This window comes from Zeus faber (assembly GCF_960531495.2).
Source record: "Zeus faber genome assembly, chromosome: 9".
NCBI classification, from domain to species: domain Eukaryota; kingdom Metazoa; phylum Chordata; class Actinopteri; order Zeiformes; family Zeidae; genus Zeus; species Zeus faber.
In genome coordinates, this window is record NC_137197.1 from 15,318,335 (window position 1) to 15,336,769 (window position 18,435).

The following is an 18,435-nucleotide window of genomic DNA, read 5'->3' on the forward strand; positions in this document are numbered from 1 at the left end:
AGTATACTACCATACTAAAATCGAAAATGTATTATTATTAATATCATTATTACAGGCTTTTAAATATAAATCAGCGTGTTAATCAGCTTGTTGCAGTGTTTTCTGATGTTACAGCAGGTATGAGTAGAACACTTCTTGGATCGCAAAGTGTCCTTTAAGGGAACACCAGAGTTCAAGGAGTACAAACAGTGTTTAACGCGTCCATCACTGTCTCCCATCTTTCCTAAGTGGTCAGCTGGCATCTCAACCCCGATGCTCTCTGCCAAGCCCACCACAGGGGTTTCTATCAGCACATTGGCATTTTGCGCTCTCAGTGCAGGAAGTGCAGCGCAGAGGCATTTCCTGACCAACCGTCAAAGCTTGAATACGATAAGCAGAAAAGTTTGGACGGACACATTTGGGGAGCTTTGTGAATGAATGCTGTTCCTCTTCTCCTAAACATACCCTGTCCATAACCTGGAAGATATGGATTGTATCCCCCTGAATCATGGTGACAGAGAAAATCAGCTTTAATCCTTGTAAATCGCCTCATCACCTCAAATCAATCAATGACTGGCTGCTATAAAGAACGGTCATTACAATAGATGCAAAATAACATGTTTTAACAACTCAAATTCTAACATGAAAATTAAAAAGACAAGAATCTAGGAATTACTACCAACGGTATGTAGCCTACTTTTTACAATCCTTTTTTTTAGCGAAAGGCTAAACATGGGTTCACATTTCAAACAATGCTAATTCAAATAAAAAATAATCTTGAAATGAAAGGATGGTTTGTTTATATTCAGAGGTATTGAAGACAGATGTCCTACCTGCAGGCAGTCCAGCTGACAGCGGGATTCCTGCCCCTGCACCTCCAGACACAGCTGGAATAGACACAACACAAACACAACGTGAGACTGTGGTTCCTTCACACTCGTCCGATAGAGTGTAGCCGATTACATAACAGTGCACTACACTTACAAAACAAAAGTGTTATTTGCTTCTCAGCCATAGAATGTATACTCAAGGCAATGGCAAGACTTGGCAAGCATGGACCCTCAGAAATACACTAATATAATATATTCGGTCACATTAAAATCGCACAAAAGTGGATCCCCAAAAAACAAAGACAAGAAATATAAACACACAATATAATGGCAATATCAACCTGGGGTCTTTAAGGGCTTAGCTCCAGGCAATACACCTCCAGTTCCAGTTCCAGCTCCAGTTCCAAGGCCTGTTCCAGCACCGTAAGGGCCTTAAGCACCATGAGCATGGAAATGTTTTGGATGAATATGTAATGTAATTTACATGCACATAGGCACATAGGGTTCTAACTCTCAATGTGGAACAGTTAAGAGTTCAAGGCCCCATAAGTATTCATTCAAATGCCTAATTTGACGGTATGAGACGCTTACTTCCGTAGCCGACTCCGTAGGGGTATCCACCCGCGCCCACACCTGTGAGGACACACAACACACAGAGTGGGTCTTTACAGCGAGGCCTCCGACGGCGCTTCTGATAATGAAATGGATTCTCTAGTCCCATAAAATTTGTCATTCTCTAGTCCCATTTATACTGTATAAATAAAACACTTGGTTTGAAGGTGAGATTTTACAATGATGCTGTGTTCAGGAGTTTTAATTTCTCCATTTTAACACACACTCACCCAAATTCAATTCTCTGATCTTGTACAAATACATCTTGTTTAATTTAATTTTCATGTAAAAAAAAAACTAAAAACATTTCAAGTAATGTATATTCTGTCTATACACGGGGGACGGTAGGTCAAGAGGTAGAGTGTGCCGTCTAGTAATCCAAAGGTTGCCCGTTCGATGCCCGGCTCCTCCCGCTAGAGTGCTGAAGTGTCCTTGAGCAAGACACGTAACCCCTAATTGCTCCTGATGTGCGTGTGTGCGTGTGTGTGTGTGTGTGTGTGTGTGTGTGTGTTAAGTTGCTTTGGCCAAAAGTGTCCGCCAAATAATAATGTAAAACATATAAAGTAGGAGGCTGTAGAATGGACCAGCACTGAATTGTGTTTACATAATGAATAGAGCTGAACAAAATCAGCCCTATTCATGATCAGTTGTTTAACGCTGATGATCCACCTGAACCAGTGGCACTGACATATTACTCTATAAGAAGTCATAGTAGTGCACAAACTTGATTTATTTTACATTTAGGATGTAGAGCGCGCCAACGCAGGCTTTCTACCCTTCTTTTCTTTACTCCATCGTCGCTCATCAATAATAAACCTCATCATTCATGTATTCAAAAAATAATTATGCTGACAAACTAATATGGATATACGTGGGCAGGATTGCTCAAAACCAACGACCTTTCCACGCAAACGTGTCCATAATTGTGGGAATAAATGCCTGATGCTGCTTTTTTATTGCATATTAACCAGTAGTGTTATCGATTCAAACAAGGTCATTTACTTAGCCGCCCAGACAGGATGTTTGGCGAAATGAATCCACCGGGGCCTTGAGATGTGATCCATAACACCGGGTGGGTTGGATCACGAATACAACCATGAAATATTCATGACAACATAGTGGTAGAATAGGAAACGACAAGGCCATACAGACACAGACGTACTGTAACAGACACAACACACGGGTGTGTGCAGGTCTTTCCCATGTGCCAAGATCTGAGGGATGGACATCTGTTTACTTGCAGCAAGATAATGGAGAAAAGAAGCTTCCACGATGACCAACACCCGAGGCACATCATCCTAAGGCACACCCATCCCTTTCTCTCCTTCTGTCGCTATCGTGCGGTCAGCCCTCATTTAAAAAACACCCCGGAAACCTGGAGCGCGCATGACGTAAGTGATATATTTCAGCAGGCCATCATAACTGAAAATGCAAGTGTGTCCTCCCCCATGTGGGCTAATGAGCAGCTCCATTCGGATTGATGGGGTGGGGGCTGTAGGAGTTCAGGCCGGAGCCGCCATCTTTGGGGGTGATCGCTGGCGTTGACTGGCGGGCTTTTTGAGCTAAAAGATGGCTCGGAGGTCTTCCTAGGCGAAACACTGCCCCACAAAGTCGCGCAAAGCATGTCGTGTGAAACCTCGACCCTTTTGCACGTTTCATATATATTTGGGTGATTAAGTGACCCTTCCAAAATGGCGACCGGCGTCCATAGCAACCCATAGCAACCGTCAAACTCCACTTTCCCGATTGATTTATGTGGGTAGCGTGAACTGTATGATGGACATGTTCCAAAATCGATGACAAGTCAACCAGTGGGTACAACGACAAAGCCCAATAAATAAACGGTTGTATAGACATTTGTATGTGTTTTGTTCTACAGTGAGAGTAAGAGTTCAAGTAAAATGACCTCCAGCAACGATTAGTTAACCATAATAATAAAAAAAATAAAAAAAACAAACAAAAAACAAAACCGAAATGAACTACCCTTACCTCCTGGTAAGAATGGTTTAGGTGCTTTTCCACCCGCGCCGACACCGACCCCTAAAAACAACGAAGGGCTGTTATTATCGCCACAATGCAGCCGCTAGTGCGCGCAGTTTCACGGCCCCTCGAAACCCCAAAACGTGCATTTGTCTCCACCCCGTGGTCAGAAAATGAATAGCAACAGACCGCAAACCCCATCACGAATAATCGAATCGAATAATCGCAAATCTATGTTCATCACGTCTGAGTTGATCTCATCCAGCGGATGTGTACGTGTAGGTGTTGGGTCTTCCTTACCTGGCTGTACTTGGCCTGTACCAACTGAAAATACAAAACAATCTCTTTATTCAACGGCTTAAAATGTGTTTGCAGACAATAAAAAAAAAAAAAAAAAGCATTCTTTTACAATAATATTACATGTAAAATGAGCAAAAATGGATTAAATTTTTTTGGGGGAATTTCTATGGCCGGATAAGCTCATTTAAATGTTTGTGGTTAAAAAAAAAAAATGAATGGATTATATTGAAATAGCGGAGGAGAAAAAAAAACAACAGAACAGGTCTTACCAGCAGAGGGCGCTGCGACACCTACTGCGCATGCGAACACAAAAAGGTTGTTGTTGTTGTTGTTGTTGTTGTTGTTTTACATTGGAGAAAATAAATAAAGTGCTTGAATATATAGCGCGGAGCATATGTCTGCAAAACACCTACATTAGCTGTAAAATAACACACAAACACAAATATGTATTCCCATATTGCATATTTCAGAGCGCCCGAGCGTCTGCTTACCACTGGGGAGCACAGCACCACCGCCAGCTGGAAACAAACAGACGTCAGGGCGAGTTGAAATGATTTTAGGAACGTTTGAAATGAATCACTGCGACAAAGGCTGAAACGGAGCTCATTAAACTTACCGCCTACGTCCGTCCATGCAACGCAACGGTAGAAAAAAAGGGAAAAGACAGTCGTTAGACCAACTGGACAGGGAACAAAATGATGAATATTCAATATATAAATAGCCCCAAAAAAGTCAAACAAAGCACTGACAAAGTGACAAGAGTCCTACAAATAGTTTACCGTAGGGCGGTTTTTCAAAACAAATCCATAACTATTACATAACAGATTATTATAATTGTTGTAAATATTCCTTTGTATTTTTTTTTTTCAAATAGAAAAGTGGAATATTCATAATTATTATAATAATCTGTTACATATACACAATGTGTAATAACTGCATTGATAAAAGTGGTGGTCAAACTTGTTGTATTGTAACGTACAAATTTGGAGATAATCTGCTCGAAGACCTTGCTCTACACTACAGCGTTCCCAGAAAAATCCATCATGTAGAAATGCTGTTATCTGGTCAGACTGCTTTTTGGAAACATCTTGTGTGCAGGGTAAGAGGGGGGGGGGGGACTTTATTCTAAGAGCTTTATACAGTACGTATGGGTCATCCACCAAATGTGTGCAACGAGAAGCATCAATGGAAGTGTGAAGCGTAATGAGCTAATACAAGGAAAAGGAAGAGAACAAGTGTGCAATTTTTGTTTATGTCAAGAGAAGGAAAAAGTGGTGGAGCAGCCATACATGCTAAAGGTAAGATTCCACGATGTTTCGACTGGTTTTCGACCTCCTAAAAACTAGAATATCTTGTAATTAATTTGATGAATCAAGTTACATTCAGGCAATGTTTATCAGACGAATTGATAATCGAGTGCCGGAATGAGTAAAGTAATGGTAGATAATTATGATTTTCTTTTTACTTTGGATGTGGAAAATCCAACCAGTATTTGTTTGACTGATGAACTCCCCCCAAGGTAAAAACTACACAACTAAATATTGTACTGTCTTCTTAAATAAAGCAAGATTACATAAAAAAAAACAACTGCAAACAGATTTTAGACACAAAGAATGTGTATTTAAGAATTTTTATAAAAGAAAAAAAAGTAGGCAAAAGCTATTTGTTTCCCAAGTATTGATTCTTTTCATATCTGCAATTTACCAGAATTGGTCAGTCTCACAGGACTATTTTCGGTCATTTTCTGCTGGGAGAACATTTTTTATGTTAACAAATACTGGTTGGTGGGTTCCATTTTATTTAATTTTTTTAAATGTCAGATGAACTTCAAACTTAAGCAGTAACACAAGTATTCAAACAACAAGTCTTACTGGGCTCCGCCGCTGCCGGGGCCTTGCCAATAGCGGCAATAGGCGTGGGCCCTGCCAAGAGACAACAGATTCCACTTTCATCCATTGCACATTGAAATAACATAGCGTGGGGTAAACTAGCATATGCAGAGGCCAAAAGGATATAAGCTAAAGATGTCAATAGCTGCTGGAATCTACAATACAGTCATCATGTCAGTTTTCGGGGCCAAGGGGAGGGGGCATGTGGTAAAAGAGATATTAGAAAGCTCGGTGCTGTACTTGCTGCTTAATGACAAGTGACAAGCATTTGCCGAAAAGAAGTAGATTACGGTGTGACAGATTGTAAAACATGTGAAGTTTCTGTCATTATCAGCCAAAATTCGGCTATAAGTCTAGAGAAAAATCTAGGTACGGTTAAAGACAAAAATTCTATTCATTGGCTTTAATGAAATATATATTGGACAATAGTGTACTGTTTAACATAAACTACACTCCATTTACACAATATTGTGTGTAACATTTCCCTTCTATAGAACCACTGAGCTCAGGTCAAAATGTATCATGTATTTAAAATAATTCTAACACCCACATTTCCTTCTGCACTGCTTGAGAAAAACAGTTTGAGTAAATTTAACATGTATAAAGTATAAATGCCCTCGAATATAAAGTGCCAGACATTGTACCTGGAAGGGGAGTAAATCCATCAACTGTAAAGAGAAAAGAAAAAAAACAAAACACTTCACAGAGTGAAAAAACACACATATGAATCACCAAACAAAGACACTTTCTAAAAAGACGTACATCGTTCTCTGTCAGCGAAATCGGTACCGTCTGGTACCGGCACGCCTCCCCCCACTGTTGCTCCTGGTGTGGCCACCGGAACCTGCACCCCGGCCCCTGTGACACCGGTTCCACCGGGCAAACCTGGGGCCAGGACAGGAAAAGGATATTATACCTAATGTTACGAATATAATCCCTCTTGTAAAAAAAAACGAACCACATAAATGCATTATTTGAAAAAATAAATCAGATTCCTGTGCCTTTTTCAGATTCTTATTCCAGTTGTTATTGCATGAACTAATAGGTATAATAGAACAGTGATGTTTAAAGGTTTGACCAGATCACTCAATCAGGATAGTTATTATATTATTTGCGGTTTAAAACATAGAAGAATCAAATCGCAGAAATATGATGTGATTTCTTAAAAAAAAAGATTATTACAGAACAAGCAAGATTTCGTTTTTTCTCCTATAAAGACAAGGTAGTGAATATTCTATTTTGTTAGATTTTTTTTCAAGAAGGTTAAGGACTTGAATTGAAAAAGGCCAAATTCTACCGAGTATGGTGGACCGGGCCAGAATAAAACACTGTGGCACCAGTTTGGTGTTATGTTTATGCTTCGTCAAATCTGCAATCTTCCCATGTACCATATTTAGCAGCTTTGGCAGCGGCAGAATATCCTCCAGCTCCAACTCCGCCTGCTCCGCCCACTCCCCCCAGACCTCCTACTCCCAGGCCGGCTCCCACACCTCCTGGATATGCTCCTGGTAGATCATGATTCAGTACATGAGTGAGTGAGTGAATAATTGTGATAACAAAACATAAATTAAAGTAAGTGCTACCATTTAGAGATAATCTATAAACCATATACAACGACAGTTTATGTCCACCATGTGTCATGTAATGTGCCATTGCGTGCCAACAAAATGTTTAATTATAAACATGGCACATAATATGTGTGTGGGTCTGGGGGTGGGTGAGTGTGAAAAACTCACCATACTTGGGGGGTTTGACGCCAGCACCATAACCTACGCATTGAATGGTCAGGAAGAAGAAATGAGAAAATGAAAAATGTGATATAATGTATAACAGGGAGTTATACTTTATATAGTGTCTAGTAAATGTGCACTTCATTTGCTTGTTGATTTACAATCTCCCTGATTTACCTCCATATCCGGCACCAGGTACTAGACCAGCCCCTGGTACGGCCCCTGGTACGAGCCCTGGTACGGCCCCTGGAACGTGCCCTGGTACGAGCCCTGGTACGGCCCCTGGAACGAGCCCTGGAACGGCCCCTGGAACACCTCCAGCTCCAAGGCCTGCCCCTGGAACTCCTTCAATAGGGTAACAGAGTAATATTTCAGAAAACCCTCACACACACCCTGAATTAAGTTGATTGAGTACTGTGGTGCAGTTAAGTAGTAAGCAAAATGCACACAAGATGTTTTTACTGAATATCTTTGCCATGTCAGATACATACATGGCAAAAATAAATTACAGCAAAATATACAGCACTGCACAATTACATATGACAAACCCAACATCTGTCATTATGATTTGCTTCAACTATATCACAATCTGAATCTGAAAAGTATTGCACTTACCATATTTAGGAGGTTTGCCCCCAGACGCCAAAGCTGTAACACAGCCCAGACACATCAAAATAAGTTAATCAGTAGTAAGGTAAATTATAAGGTGTAATGATAAATAAGGTATTGATTTCATAGGTTTTCGGTGTGATCCATAGCTGTAATGCTTACATCCATATCCAGGTAAAGACCCTGGCACTGCTCCCTGACCTCCACCCACACCACCACCAGGAGCTTGCCCTCCATAACCTTGACCTGTATATGAAAAGTAAAAAAAATAGATATTTTGTAATCTTAAAAACAATAACAACCAAACACTGCCCTTGAATAATACATTTTCTCTGTACCGTATTTAGCTGCTTTAGCAGCAGCAAAGTAGCCTCCAGCTCCAACTCCTCCAGCTACACCTCCAGCTCCCCCGGCCGTTCCTCCATAACCTCCTGGTCCTAGTCCTGTTCCGACTCCTGGTGCATGAAAAGGCGCAGCATTTATTCGGTACAGTTCACTGCACTGGAAAAAGTGCCTTGGTGAAGCTAGTTATTTGCATACTTTGCATAGCCTGGAGATGAATTTGTAAAGTCAGCAAGATTCCACATCAAGTCTATGTGGGATCCATTTCAGCCAACTTACCTCCTGGCCATTGGGATCCTCCACCCTGCACACCACCAGCAACACCCCCTGGGACTCCATATCCCCTAGCAGGCACCCCGCTGGCAGCACCAAGACCTGCAAAGATGCGTAGTAGACCATCATAATACTGAAAGAAATTATGAGAAACTCAGCAGCATTGAAGGTGTCAAAGTTTTCTGTTTTGTATTCCCAGTACCATATTTCGCAGCTTTGGCAGCATTATAGTGTCCTCCGGTTCCTACCGCTCCCCGACCAGGTAGTACTGCCCCTGGTCCTCCCAGACCTCCTGGGCCACCTGCCACGCCCCCCAGTCCAAGCGCCGCTCCTTGGGTGTAAGGCAGACAATATTTTTTTTCAGTAGAGGCAAATTGTGTGGCTTTGAACTGTGGGTGATACAACCAAATGCCAGAAGACAAAGCCAAAATAACATTAAGATAAATATGCAGTATATTATCACCAAAATAACAGAATGACAGAAACAATCTGTTGCTCAGAATTACCATATCCTCCTGTACCCGGTACTAATCCTGGTACAGCACCCGGCAGTCTACCTGGTACTTCCCCTGCCCCTGGTACAAGCCCTGCCCCTGGTACTAGCCCTGCTCCTGGTACTAGCCCTGCCCCTATTAATAGCCTTGCACCTGTTACTAGCCCTGGCCCTGGCACTAGCCCTGCTCCTGGTACTAGCCCTGCTCCTGGTACTAGCCCTGCTCCTGGTACTAGCCCTGCTCCTGGTACTAGCCCTGCTCCTGGTACTATCACCGCTCCTGGTACTAGCCCTGCCCCTAGCCCTGCCCCTGTTACTAGTCCTGCTCCTGGTACTAGCCCTGCTCCTGGTACTAGCCCTACACCTATTACTAGTCCTACCCCTGGTACTAGCCCTGCACCTGGTACTAGCCCTACACCTTTTACTAGCCCTGCCCCTGGTACTAGCCCTGCTCCTGGTACTAGCCCTGCCCCGAGCCTTGCCCCTGTTACTAGCCCTGCCTCTAGTACTAGCCTTGCCCCTGATACTAGCCCTGCCTCTAGTAATAGCCTTGCCCCTGGTACTAGCCCTGCCCCTGGTAATTGTTGGTTGGTTGGTTATTATGGTGAACAGAAATGTTATTCAGTCTATGTGTTGATATGTTTAGCCTTGTTACCGTATTTAGCAGCCTTAGCAGCAGCAGAGTAGCCTCCAGCTCCAACACCTCCAGGCACAGCACCAGGCACTCCTCCCAGTCCTCCCAATCCTCCTAATCCTCCCAGTCCTCCTGCTCCTTGAATAGCTCCAGTGCCTCCAGCTCCTGTGGTTGTACAGAGATATAAAAGTATTCTCCTGTATGTCAAATTTTAATACAATAAGGTAATGCATATACAGTACCATATTTTGCAGCTTTACTGGCTGGTGAGTATCCCCCCACCCCTGGTACTGCCCCTGGAACCATTCCTGGGTAATCCTGGTACAGCAGCCGGCACGGCACCCGGCAGTCTACCTGGTACTCCCCCTGCCCCTGGTACTAGCCCTGCCCCTGGTACTAGCCCTGCTCCTGGTACTAGCCCTGCCCCTGGTACTAGCCCTGCCCCTGGTACTAGCCCTGCTCCTGGTACTAGCCTTGCCCCTGATACTAGCCCTGCCTCTAGTACTAGCCTTGCCCCTGGTACTAGCCCTGCCCCTGGTACTAGCCCTGCTCCTGGTACTAGCCCTGCCCCGAGCCTTGCCCCTGATACTAGCCCTGCCTCTAGTACTAGCCTTGCCCCTGGTACTAGCCCTGCCCCTGGTACTAGCCCTGCCCCTGGTACTAGCCCTGCCCCGAGCCTTGCCCCTGATACTAGCCCTGCCTCTAGTACTAGCCTTGCCCCTGGTACTAGCCCTGCCCCTGGTACTAGCCCTGCCCCTGGTAATTGTTGGTTGGTTGGTTATTATGGTGAACAGAAATGTTATTCAGTCTATGTGTTGATATGTTTAGCCTTGTTACCGTATTTAGCAGCCTTAGCAGCAGCAGAGTAGCCTCCAGCTCCAACACCTCCAGGCACAGCACCAGGCACTCCTCCCAGTCCTCCCAATCCTCCCAATCCTCCCAGTCCTCCCAGTCCTCCTGCTCCTTGAATAGCTCCAGTGCCTCCAGCTCCTGTGGTTGTACAGAGATATAAAAGTATTCTCTTGTATGTCAAATTTTAATACATTAAGGTAATGCATATACAGTACCATATTTTGCAGCTTAACTGGCTGGTGAGTATCCTCCCGCCCCTGGTATTGCCCCTGGAACTATTCCTGGGTAATCCTGGTACAGCAGCCGGCACGGAACCTGGCAGTCTACCTGGTACTCCCCCTGCCCCTGGTACTAGCCCTGCCCCTGGTACTAGCCCTGCTCCTGGTACTAGCTTCGCTCCTGGTACTAGCCCTGCCCCTGGTACTAGCCCTGCCCCTGGTACTAGCCCTGCTCCTGGTACTAGCCCTGCCCCTGGTACTAGCCCTGCTCCTGGTACTAGCTTCGCTCCTGGTACTAGCCCTGCCCCTAGCCCTGCCACTGGTACTTACCCTGCTTCTGGTACTAGCCCAGCTCCTGATACTAGCTCTGCCACTAGCCCTGCCGATGCTACTAGCCCTGCCCCATTTACTAGTCCTGCTCCTGGTACTAGCCCTGCCCCTGGTACTAGCCCTGCCCCTGGTACTAGCCCTGCTCCTGGTACTAGCCCTACACCTGTTACTAGCCTTGGCCCTGGTACTAGCCCTGATCCTGGTACTAGCCTCACTCCTGGTACTAGCCCTGCACCCAGCCCTGCCCCTGGTACTAGCCCTGCCCCTGGTACTAGCCCTGCTCCTGGTACTAGCCCTTGCTCCTGGTACTAGCCCTGCCCCGAGCCTTGCCCCTGATACTAGCCCTGCTGCTAGTACTAGCCTTGCCCCTGGTACTAGCCCTGCCCCTGGTACTTGTTGGTTGGTTGGTTATTATGGTGAACAGAAATGTTATTCAGTCTATGTGTTGATATGTTTAGCCTTGTTACCGTATTTAGCAGCCTTAGCAGCAGCAGAGTAGCCTCCAGCTCCAACACCTCCAGGCACAGCACCAGGCACTCCTCCCAGTCCTCCCAGTCCTCCCAATCCTCCCAGTCCTCCCAGTCCTCCTGCTCCTTGAATAGCTCCAGTGCCTCCAGCTCCTGTGGTTGTACAGAGATATAAAAGTATTCTCCTGTATGTCAAATTTTAATACATTAAGGTAATGCATATACAGTACCATATTTTGCAGCTTTACTGGCTGGTGAGTATCCCCCCGCCCCTGGTACTGCCCCTGGAACCATTCCTGGGTAATCCTGGTACAGCAGCCGGCACGGCACCCGGCAGTCTACCTGGTACTCCCCCTGCCCCTGGTATTAGCCCTGCTCCTGGTACTAGCCCTGCCCCTGGTACTAGCCCTGCTCTTGGTACTAGCCCTGCTCCTGGTACTAACCCTGCCCCTGGTACCAGGTACCAGCCCTGCTCATGGTACTAGCCCTGCCCTGGTACTCCTATACAGATGTTGAGGTGTGAGAGTAACATTATGCGAAAACAATGGCCAACAAACTCAATGCTGCATGATGGCACGTAGCATAGTGGTTGGTTATTATGGTGAACAGAAATGTTATTCAGTCTATGTGTTGATATGTTTAGCCTTGTTACCGTATTTAGCAGCCTTAGCAGCAGCAGAGTAGCCTCCAGCTCCAACACCTCCAGGCACAGCACCAGGTACTCCTCCCAGTCCTCCCAATCCTCCCAGTCCTCCGGCTCCTTGAATAGCTCCAGTGCCTCCAGCTCCTGTGGTTGTACATAGATATCAATGTATTCAAACTCATTCAAACTGTATTTCATATTTTAATGCATTAAGGTAATGCATATACAGTACCATATTTTGCAGCTTTACTGGCTGGTGAGTATCCTCCCGCCCCTGGTATTGCCCCTGGAACTATTCCTGGGTACGCTCCTGGTATCCCTGATACCTGACCTCCGGCTCCCGGTACACCACCTGCCCCTGCAAGCCCTGTCAAACAGAGTCCGATCAATGTAGAATAATGATGAAGAACAGGTTTCATCAGGAGCCGATCTGAAATCTCCCTCTGCCCTGGAAAGACACTAATCAGAAGAAAAATGGAACCTATGGCAGAATGTTGTGGATTGAGCATAGGTTTACAGAATTCCAGGCACTTATGTGAATTGTTCAATTTAAAGGGATTTTATTAAAAAGTAATTCATATTGAAAAAGAAAGACCTATTAGCCTGAAGGCCTATTTACCTTTAAATTTCCTTCTAAGTAAAGACAACTGAACTGACATATGAAAGTGTTTGACTAAGTGTGGCAGCTAGATTTAATGAAAAAAAATAAGTTTTTTTTCAATTTTTCCAGCAGTTTCATCGTTTATTTTTTTACTAATTTGTAAAAATGCTCCTTGAGTCCTTACCGTATTTAGGTGCCTTTCCGCCAGCTCCATAACCTGGTGTAAAATTCAAACCGTCAAGTTATAGAATGACACAATACCTTTTATTTTTGTTAATATCATCAGGTTAAGTACAATGGAAAAAATAAAGATGAAATGGAGAGGGGATCTCCGAATAACACTGTACCTCCCGGCACCTGCCAAGGTTGGAATCCTCCTGCTCCAGGTACGCCACCTGGCACACCACCAGCACCACCCAAACCACCCACACCACCCAAACCACCATAGCCCCCAACACCACCATAACCACCCAAACCAGGCACAGCTCCACCTGCATGTGAGGGAGAGACTTTTTTTTTTAGCACTTTTATGACATTTTCTAATTCATAATAAATCCAGAGTAAACTGATTATGTATAAATCAATTAATTATTTTTTTCATTTGCTAAATATTCTGAAACAGATGAAGAGAGCGGTACCGTATTTGGCAGCTTTAGCCTGCGCTTGTGAGATCCCTCCCGGCCCCACTCCTGTGGAAATACAGGAGCCAGACGGACGGAGCTATTTAACTGTTCTTTTGGGCTTCCATTCCACCGTAACTCACAGCACGTTTATAAAATACACACCTGTACCAATGGGATATCCAGGCCTGGATCCAGGACCACCCTTTCCACCTGGAAGTCCTGCACCACCTGTTCCAAATCCCCCATAACCTGAAACATTGTGTTAATAATCATCATTAATTCATGGCAAAGTGTACAGTGGCTATTCCAAATTAATGCAATTGGTTGTGAAAAGCTTTCGCTACCAAAGGGAAGCTTGCCACCGCCAGGTTTTGCACCATAGCCACCTGTGGAGGGGGAAAAAAAAAAACGGGTGGCGAGATTAGATGATGTCATTTTATGCACTCATAAATTCACTTGTGCACATGCACAAATGCAGACAACATTCTTCAGATAAACTGTCATAAAAGGACAAAAGGAGCACGGTACCGTATATTAAACAACGATTATCTGATACATTGTCAATATTTCCAACGGCAACGTAATTATTTAAAATAACATCAATTTCAGTTGATTGCTCAATTGCTGAAAGCTATGGAGGCCAGGTTGTTTAAAAGGCTGAAACCACATAATTGTATACTATTACATCCAGCAGTAAATGTTAACACAATAAAGGGGTTAATGTATCCCAGTAATGAGCATGGTTTGAGGTAGGAAATGGCTGAGGGGTGTTACCGGCGTGCCCACTGACCAGACTAAAGGGGGAATAGGACGCCACAGGAAGAGAGCTGTAACACCAAGAGTGGTTAACAGATGCAAGACCCTTTCATAAGCACTTGGGCGCACCAGGAGGTAAAAATCAAAATTAGCTAATATACCTGGCATTTTGGGTGATTTGAGAGGATATCCATGGAATACTCCTGGTTGCATTGGTCCTCCAAAGCCACGGACTCCTACATTTCCAGTTCAAGGAGACAAACATGAATTCACGTCTCAAATTGGGTTATTCTAATGGAGGTCGTTTTTATTACAATGGAAACATAATAACGCTACCAGTGCCGGTTCCTCCCTGCCCTCCACCCGGCACTATGAAAGAGAAATCACAATCAGAGGGTGATCAAAGGGAAACAAAATATGAAGATCACTGAAATGAATGCAGGAATAAGTAACGAAAAGCAAAGCAGTTGAATATGATTATCTCCTCACATGATTTAGGATTCAGCCCAGTCCCAATGGGCACTCCAGGCAGAACGCCCCGGCCACCAAACCCTGGAAGCATAAGCACCAAAAACATTAGGCCAAATACGGAACAAGCCACAGCTGGAGCATCAAAAAAAAAAAAAAACAAGATCAAAGTAAGAGCGCTGATAAGAAATTGTTTGCAAAACCAGTGATGTAATCAATAAGATTTATATTGAGCTGTGATGACACGAAGGATGAGACACACCTTGCCCTGGTACCAGACCTCCTTGGTAAAGTCCAGGCAGCCCCACACCTGCAACAAAGAACAGGATCCAGGAAGGTTCTGTTACTTTAACTGCTCTGTACACAAAACAATTTGCTTCCCTTTGTCCCCATGATCATAATGTCAAAAGTTGAGATTTTTTTCGGATGTTTGCCATCCATACGGACCTGGCAATTTGGCAGCTTTTTTAGCAGCGGCGGCACCGGCACCCCCACCTGGAAGGCCGGTCTGAGGAATGACAGGGGCTGGAAAGAGATTAAGAGTCGTATAAACCAGAGGTTCCCAAACGGTTTTTGTGCCAGGTCGCAAATCTATTGGCTCGACAATCACTACATTTATCAACTGAAAGAATCTAGCAAAATAGGGAATGAAAAGGGTATTACATTTTCACTCCATTTGTATTCTGTGTGTAATCGTGCCAACATATTTATCTCTGTATTCTATCATATCATATTAATCTCACCATATGTACACAATAAGACACTGTCAGAAAACGCCCCCCCCCCAAAAAAAAATAAAAAATCAGCAGCAGCAGGATGGCCGGCCCTGTGTTGGGTGTTTACTGTATATGTGTGTTTCTTGCCTCCAGCAGGCACGGCAGCTCCGGTTCCCGCTCCCCCAGGACCTGCTCCGGCTCCCAGCACAGTGCCTCCGGCCCCGGCTCCTATGGAAGGAACGCAGCAGATACAGACTAAAGATGGCATTTGAGGCAGTGATCAGAAAGACTGTCCCATTGTACCCATCATACTTGTATATTAGAATGTGGGTTGTAAAACAAGTATGTGTCTTTTGGGTTGTTTTTTTTTTTTTTATGTCAGGGCCCATTTAGCAGAGTAAGCTCTGACTGTGGACCCCCCCCCGCCCATTCCGAAGAAATGTATATACTTGATCTGCCTATAATAAACTGCCATCTAGTGTTGAGTGCAACATTAGGCAGCATTTGCTGAATGAAAGTGCAAGCCTATCAAGAATTAAACCCAGCCTCATTAGTGGAGGTGTGAGGGTGAGTGTGTGTGTGTGTGTGTGTGTGTGTGTGTGTGTGTGTGTGTGTGTGTGTGTGTGTGTGTGTGTGTGTGTATGTATATAATTATATATATATATATATATATATATAAATAAATGTCAAAGAAAATAATTAAACCATTGAAAAAAAATGTTGCAGACCCCTTCCAATTCCTTCAAAGACCACTAGAGGGTATGGACCAACAGCTTGGGAACCCCTTTAGTTAAACCCCACACTTAGTTTAGTTATGGTTTTATCCTTATGTAAAGAAAAGTAGCTGCAAAGGCATTGCAGACAGCGCCATGACCAGATTTGACCAGTTTTGGGAGCACGTAGTGACCAGAGGAGAGAATGTTTGACCCTCCAGTCAGGCATGACCCCAGTGCTCAGAAGCAAAGGCTTCGCTACAGCCAGGGGAGAGCCAGTATGCATGGAATTTGATCATGCCTCATCAAATGCTTTATTTCATTGGCAATCCAGCATGCAGGAAATGAGCTGTCAGTTTCATTCTTAAAAGAACTTGGCACGTGGATTAAACACAGGGGTTTATTTGTTTAACCTTCTCTTCCCGTTTTATATCTACAACTTTGTGAACAGACGTTGCGCACTATCCGTAAATATGCGTCCTGGAAGATTTGGTGGAGGAAAGTTTGGCACGAGAGTGGAGAGAAATGTTGTGTTTTACAGTATCTGTGCTTTTTCAACAGAAATGAGTTGTTCTGAACATCTTGTAAAGAGCAGTGATAGGGGTCAGGATTACTCAAGAGGATCTCATTTTGGCTCTCAAACTAACTCTTACGTTTAGGCGTTTTTTTTCCATACTGCAATGCTTGCCACAATGAGCTTATTTCGCCTTTATGCAAAATCAACCTTTTGATTTTAAGAAAATCATGCGCACACACGGCATGCCAATTTTTTTGTTTTGAAACTCTAACTATCCATGTCCTTCCATGATGCATGACAAAAAAAAGCTCCAATTATTTGCCAACTGGTGTTCCATGCTGAGATTAAGTTGATGTGAAACATTCATTTGGCTCCGTCTTGGCATCCCAAATATTAAAGATCTGTCAAAGATCAGTGATTATAGAGAGAGAGTTAAGACAGCTTCGTATTAGTATTCAACAGCCCTCTCCTAGTCTGTCAACAGGCTGAGAATCAGCATATACCTCCTTTTGGTGGTTTAGGACCTTTTCCTCCAGTACCTGTGAACAGGACAGTCTGAATTATGACGAATATATACTTCACTCTTTAATTAATTATATTGAGGAGAGAAAAAAACAAAACAATATGTGATTTGTTGGCCATCCAAGACCTTCATCAGAACTGGGTCTTTCAAAGTCCTTTGGTGACCAAACTGTAAAAAATGTGTCCGAATCAAGATGAATATGTACTTGAAAACATTCATCAATAAAGAAGTTTAAAAAATAAATAAATAAAAGAAAGAATAAAATGTAAATAAAGGTTATGTATGTATCAGAACTGGGGTTTTCAATGTCAGTCTCTCTTCCCCACTATCTTGGTGACACAGTTTTTACAAAGCGTGTGCTTGGATGAATCATTCACCTAGACCTGGCTGTAGACCGCCTCCTGGCAACCCCCCTCCTGGCAGACCTCCACCATAACCTAAGGCATAAAAGGTGAAACGGGACGGCGTCACAGACATAGTTGATGATGCATGGGCTGTTGATCAGAATGTGTCCTGTGCTTTGTATAACCTGGATATAGTCCACCTAGAGGCAGGCCACCTGCTCCATAATAACCTGGGGGAGGAATGATAATAAAACTCAGGTCTCTCTCTCTAATGGAACAGCTTAGTCGGTCTAAGCTTTTGTGATGGTTTCGTGGTTTCTGGCATGGGATGTGGATTTTCACCACAGTCTCAAAGGTTTAGCTACCAAGTGGCCTTGTTCTGGGACCTGTACCAGCCTTGACGTTCCTTCACTCGAAACTGCGACTGAGGATACTCATTTGGATATTGTGCGGTGATCCAAGTGTGCATAGTTTAACAATTAGGGAAACATTTGTAATAATGCAATCTGTGGCAAGTTAATTAGAAAGAACATTGGGATTGACTTGCTTTAAAAATTATAATAATAGTACATTGCCGCCACTTTATAGTATAACAGATTATCTACCATCTCCTGTACCTGGTTTAGGAGCCTTCTGCCCAGCTCCAGGGAGAAAGCCACCAGTGCCTGCTCCATATCCTCCATAGCCACCAGCTCCAAGACCACCGGCTCCGAGACCGCCGGCTCCGAGACCGCCGGCTCCAAGACCGCCTGCTCCAAGGCCGCCTGCTCCAAGACCACCGGCGCCGAGATTCCCATAGCCTGAATGGATAATGACAGGGAGAGTGATAGACAGATAAAGAGGGAAATACATTTTCACCAGATAAATAACTATGACAACAGTATAGGCTTCTGAGAGCTGCCTGTGCCCGACCCTTTTTTCTTTTTTTTTTCTTCTTTCTAGTGCCAAGAGCTGAAACTTGGGCATGTTCCTATGATAGCATACGTCTGACGC

General features: G+C 44.1%; 1 protein-coding gene across 1 annotated transcript in view; it reads right to left on the reverse strand.

Moving 5' to 3' along the window:
• Positions 1-18,435, reverse strand: part of elna (elastin a) — a 49,361-nt gene that overhangs the window by 6,857 nt on the left and 24,069 nt on the right. The window contains exons 6-44 of the mRNA XM_080006623.1: positions 18,060-18,242; positions 17,628-17,672; positions 17,476-17,535; positions 17,079-17,114; positions 15,493-15,573; positions 15,077-15,154; positions 14,892-14,939; positions 14,651-14,713; positions 14,498-14,530; positions 14,323-14,397; positions 13,750-13,791; positions 13,568-13,654; positions 13,421-13,471; positions 13,130-13,273; positions 12,967-12,999; positions 12,414-12,548; positions 12,191-12,325; positions 11,539-11,691; positions 10,509-10,661; positions 9,693-9,836; positions 8,747-8,875; positions 8,551-8,646; positions 8,268-8,384; positions 8,092-8,175; positions 7,936-7,968; positions 7,498-7,665; positions 7,327-7,359; positions 6,979-7,095; positions 6,353-6,475; positions 6,235-6,258; positions 5,573-5,623; positions 4,193-4,219; positions 3,971-3,994; positions 3,702-3,725; positions 3,411-3,461; positions 1,401-1,442; positions 1,151-1,240; positions 813-866; positions 445-480 (exon numbers count right to left, since the gene is read on the reverse strand). Coding sequence (XP_079862749.1) covers positions 445-480; positions 813-866; positions 1,151-1,240; positions 1,401-1,442; positions 3,411-3,461; positions 3,702-3,725; positions 3,971-3,994; positions 4,193-4,219; positions 5,573-5,623; positions 6,235-6,258; positions 6,353-6,475; positions 6,979-7,095; positions 7,327-7,359; positions 7,498-7,665; positions 7,936-7,968; positions 8,092-8,175; positions 8,268-8,384; positions 8,551-8,646; positions 8,747-8,875; positions 9,693-9,836; positions 10,509-10,661; positions 11,539-11,691; positions 12,191-12,325; positions 12,414-12,548; positions 12,967-12,999; positions 13,130-13,273; positions 13,421-13,471; positions 13,568-13,654; positions 13,750-13,791; positions 14,323-14,397; positions 14,498-14,530; positions 14,651-14,713; positions 14,892-14,939; positions 15,077-15,154; positions 15,493-15,573; positions 17,079-17,114; positions 17,476-17,535; positions 17,628-17,672; positions 18,060-18,242 — 3,102 coding nt within the window. The remainder of the gene's footprint in view (positions 1-444; positions 481-812; positions 867-1,150; positions 1,241-1,400; positions 1,443-3,410; positions 3,462-3,701; positions 3,726-3,970; positions 3,995-4,192; positions 4,220-5,572; positions 5,624-6,234; positions 6,259-6,352; positions 6,476-6,978; positions 7,096-7,326; positions 7,360-7,497; positions 7,666-7,935; positions 7,969-8,091; positions 8,176-8,267; positions 8,385-8,550; positions 8,647-8,746; positions 8,876-9,692; positions 9,837-10,508; positions 10,662-11,538; positions 11,692-12,190; positions 12,326-12,413; positions 12,549-12,966; positions 13,000-13,129; positions 13,274-13,420; positions 13,472-13,567; positions 13,655-13,749; positions 13,792-14,322; positions 14,398-14,497; positions 14,531-14,650; positions 14,714-14,891; positions 14,940-15,076; positions 15,155-15,492; positions 15,574-17,078; positions 17,115-17,475; positions 17,536-17,627; positions 17,673-18,059; positions 18,243-18,435) is intronic.